A 3,933-nucleotide genomic window follows, 5' to 3' on the forward strand; every position below is an offset into this window, starting at 1 on the left:
CTCAAAAAAAAAAAAAAAAAAATTGTACAAAAATGTCAATGGCAGAGGTAGTCCTACCAGCCATAAAGTAGAAACAACCCAAATATCCATCAAACGATGAATGGACAAAGTGTGATATACACGTGCAATGGAGTATTGTTTGGCAATTAAAAAGAATGAAGTTTTAACACATGCCAGAAGATGGGAGAGCCGTAAATACATCATACAGAGGCAAAGAAACCATGCACAAAAGACCACATCTTGTATAATTTCTTCCTATGTAATGTCCAGAAAACAACCCAAATATCCATCAAACGATGAATGGACAAAGTGTGATATACACGTGCAATGGAGTATTGTTTGGCAATTAAAAAGAATGAAGTTTTAACACATGCCAGAAGATGGGAGAGCCGTAAATACATCATACAGAGGCAAAGAAACCATGCACAAAAGACCACATCTTGTATAATTTCTTCCTATGTAATGTCCAGAAGCGGTAAAGTCTATGGAGGTAGAAAACATACTGGGTGGCTGAGAGGATTACAGGAATAATTCTAATAAGGACAAGGTTACTTTTCTGGGGTAATAAATTCTAAAACTGAGTACTATAATGGCTTCACAACTCTGAAAAGCTAAAACCATTGAATTGTGTATTTTAAATGGATGAGTTGTATGGTGTATAAATATACCTGACAAAGCTGTGATAATATTAAAAGTTTTTCAGCACTGAACTTTTATAAATACTCTTCCAGGAATAGGTATATTTTTCTAAAAGCTAAGACAAAAAATAACGACTATCAAAATATATTTAACAGAGAGAAATGCAAGATCACTCATAGAAAAATTAAACAGTCAGCTCCATTTTGGAACTGCCTCAAAGGACTCTTAAAATGGCAAATTTGACTTATCATTGATTAATGCATAAAGGCAAAAACCTTGTTTATATATATATATATATATATATGGAGAGAGAGCGAGCGCCTTTCTTGATGAGCTCATTCATTTGGCTGCTGAAAGTAACTTGAAGATACTAAGATGCAGCATTTACCAAACATCACCTTCCTGGGAGGCACTTACAGTCCCTGCTATGTTTAGTATAAAAACCACTTAACTTGGGGCTGGAGAGATGGCTCAGCGGTTAAAAGCAGTGACTGTTCTTGCAGAGGACCAGGGTTCGGTTCCCAGCACTGACATGGCAGCTATGAACCCTCCTTAACTCCAGTTCCAGGGGAATCCAAAGCCCTCTTCTGACCTCTACAGCACTGCACGACATGGGTGCACTCACATGCATGCAGGCAATATACTCATAGACACAAAATAAAAATAATAAAATATTAAAAAAAACTAACTTAACAATAGTCTATGTTCCTAAAAAATAAAAAGCTGTTAGCTTCCTTTTCTGAAACTCTTCTTCATAATGTGGTTCCTTCACTGTGCCTGCAAATTCAAACAAGAGAACTTACTGTGAAATAAATTCTATATAGTTATCCGAGAGGTGTCTAGGCAGCCATATCACCCACACCTTCCTCCTGGAACCCTAGAAGGCCAACTTCACCACTGTTCGTTTACATTAACTGGGATGGATTCTGCACACAACAGTGTGTGCGCATCCACTACAACTGCTGTAAATACTTCGTTCTGAAAAAAAAAAAATTAGGTATTTCCACTTTTTTAAACTACATTTACACTGGAGCACCTTATGATGCAAAAGAAAACCCATTGGAACTGAATATACAGTTTGAGGAGAAAGTTTTGGGTGGAAATACATAAACCACCAAACACAAGGACTCACACTAAAGAGATGTACTGACTAAATCACTCTCATTCATTAGGCCTGCCAACTGTGTGCTACATTAACAGAGTTTGGGGATTCGCTTTAGTTTGTCCAATTTCATATAAAAAAATAAAGGAAGGAAAGAACCACTTAGGGGTTGCTTTTGGTTAGTAACTGAGGATGAGTCATATGGACTTATTTATGTTTCTGTTTGAAAGAATGATGGTTGGCACAGCTGAAACATTAACCCACTCCCACATTCCCGGAGTGCAAAAAGGTAACACAGGGCGAGCACTACCGCAAGAGGGGCCAATAGGGACCGCACTCCCTCCACCCACTCCCCCCAAAGCACCCATTTTAAACACCGCTTGGTGACGTCATCCAGAGACATCGTCATCACGGCGGCTGCTCCTTAAGTTCTACTTTGTTTCACAAGCCCGGCCTTCCAGTTTCTAACTTTGTAGTCCCCACCCCCTGGTCTCGAAAAGCTCACCGCAACCCTTTCTAGAAACCCAGTGTTTGCCCCGAAGGTCCTACCAGGGTGGAGGGGGCGGGAAGCGCGGCCGCCAAGGCAACGAGGGGCTCCGGACCGCGTGAGTGGCGTTGGCCGGCGGAATCCGGACCCGACCGATCGGGGCTCCGCAGCATCCCCGGCCCGCGGCCGGCCCCACGCCCTCCTCGGAGCGGCCTGCGCGCCGCGTCCAACTTCTGCACGCCTGGCTTCCACCAAGTTCAGGGGCAAGACTGCAGGCCGCCCTCCTACCCGCCCCAGCCCCGGGCCCCCGGCCCGCCTCCGCCCACCCATTAGACGCTAGGCGACGTGGCACGCGCCTGAGGCCGTGTCGCCTCCCTCCGGGGCCCGCCGAGGGCCCACCGCCGCCGTTTCGCCTTCGACGTGGCGGTGGGCCCGTACAGACCTCCCTCCCTGACTCCCTGGGCCCCGCCGCCGCGCCGCCCCGGCCCGCTGTCCTCACCGCCCGCCGCTACGGGGCTGCACCCTCGCCGGCTGCGGCCGCGTTCTGGGACTGGGGACCAGAGCGCGAGCGCGGCGAGCCTCGTCTGGCGCGTGCAGCTATGTCGTCGGGCGGCCGCCGAGTACGCGCTGAGGTGACGGGCTGCTAGCGGAGCGCGCGGCCGGCCGAGGGGCGAGCGCGGTCTCGACGTGGCGTGCGGGGGGGCTCGAGGCCCGGAAGAGGGGAGGGGCGATGATGGGGTGGGCCTTGGCGCCAAGTAGAGCCAACTCGCGCGCTCGGGGGAGGAGCCAGGGGCGGGCTTGGAGGCTGGCCCCGCCCTCGGCTTTGCGCGCCGCCCGAGCCTGCCACGCGCCGGCCGAGCCCGGGCTCCGACGGCGGGACCGGCACGAGGCCGCCTGGCTTCCGGCCCGGAGCCACGCGGAGGACCCAGCGCACGCGGGTGGCTTCACCCCAGCCAGGTCCTCGGGGGTCCAGCCAGCTGCATCCCTTTAGTTCTTTGGCCTTAGTCACGTCAGCCGCATCGCTTTAGTTATTTGGCCTTACCCACTCTGGTCCCTTCCTACCTTGCGACCCGCCTCTTTCAAGTTGAATCCGAACCTCCACGCAGCTTACCCGACCGGGCGTGAGGGGTGGGGCGTGGGGGGCGGCTGGAGCATGCGTACATGGGCTGCTCCTCGTCCTGTCTGCTGCTAGGCAGTTGGTCCTCTGCCCTGGCTCTGCGGACTTTGAGAGATGGTCTCCTGTAGCCGGCTGTGAAGCGCTGTGTGCAGCGGCTCCAGGGATGGCCCAATGAATCCCAGGCTATTTCTGAGACACTTCTGACCCAGCGACTTCCCAGGGATAAAGGTTTATCCTAGACCAAATACAAATAAGGAAAAGGAACATTATTTAGCCGATGTGGTGGTGCATGCCTTTAATCCCAGCAGAGGCAGAGGCAGAGGCAGGCGGATCTCTGTGAGTTCCAGGCCAGCCTGGTCTACATAGTGAGTTCCAGGCCAGCTGGGGCTACAAGAAGAGCGGCTCAAAAAGGACGAAAAAAAAAAAAAGGAATATGTTCTCACCACTTTATGTTAAACTGTCACTTTTAAAGTGGGAAAACACTTTAATCAGTCAAACATGCCACAACACAAGACATTCTTTTAATATCAAAAGAGACCAAAATGTAAATTACTTAAGAACCAATTGTTAAAAGAGATATCTTGGCCA

The 3,933-nt window shown here is 50.0% G+C and overlaps 1 protein-coding gene across 2 annotated transcripts in view; it reads right to left on the reverse strand.

Moving 5' to 3' along the window:
• Btg3 (BTG anti-proliferation factor 3) overlaps window positions 1-2,941 on the reverse strand; it is an 18,915-nt gene extending 15,974 nt beyond the window's left edge. The window contains exon 1 of one of the 2 annotated variants that reach the window (XM_017800946.2): window positions 2,728-2,941. Coding sequence is in view for 1 of the 2 variants with exons in the window: in XM_029569064.1 (XP_029424924.1) it covers window positions 2,291-2,401 (111 nt within the window). In the remaining variant the exon portion in view is untranslated. Of the gene's footprint in view, window positions 1-2,290; window positions 2,413-2,727 lie in introns of those variants that run through there. The other variant, XM_029569064.1, reaches the window with a different exon arrangement.
• Between the last annotated feature and the right edge of the window lie 992 nt (window positions 2,942-3,933).

Source organism: Nannospalax galili, unplaced genomic scaffold, assembly GCF_000622305.1.
Source record: "Nannospalax galili isolate Female #2095 unplaced genomic scaffold, S.galili_v1.0 scaffold972, whole genome shotgun sequence".
Taxonomy (NCBI): domain Eukaryota; kingdom Metazoa; phylum Chordata; class Mammalia; order Rodentia; family Spalacidae; genus Nannospalax; species Nannospalax galili.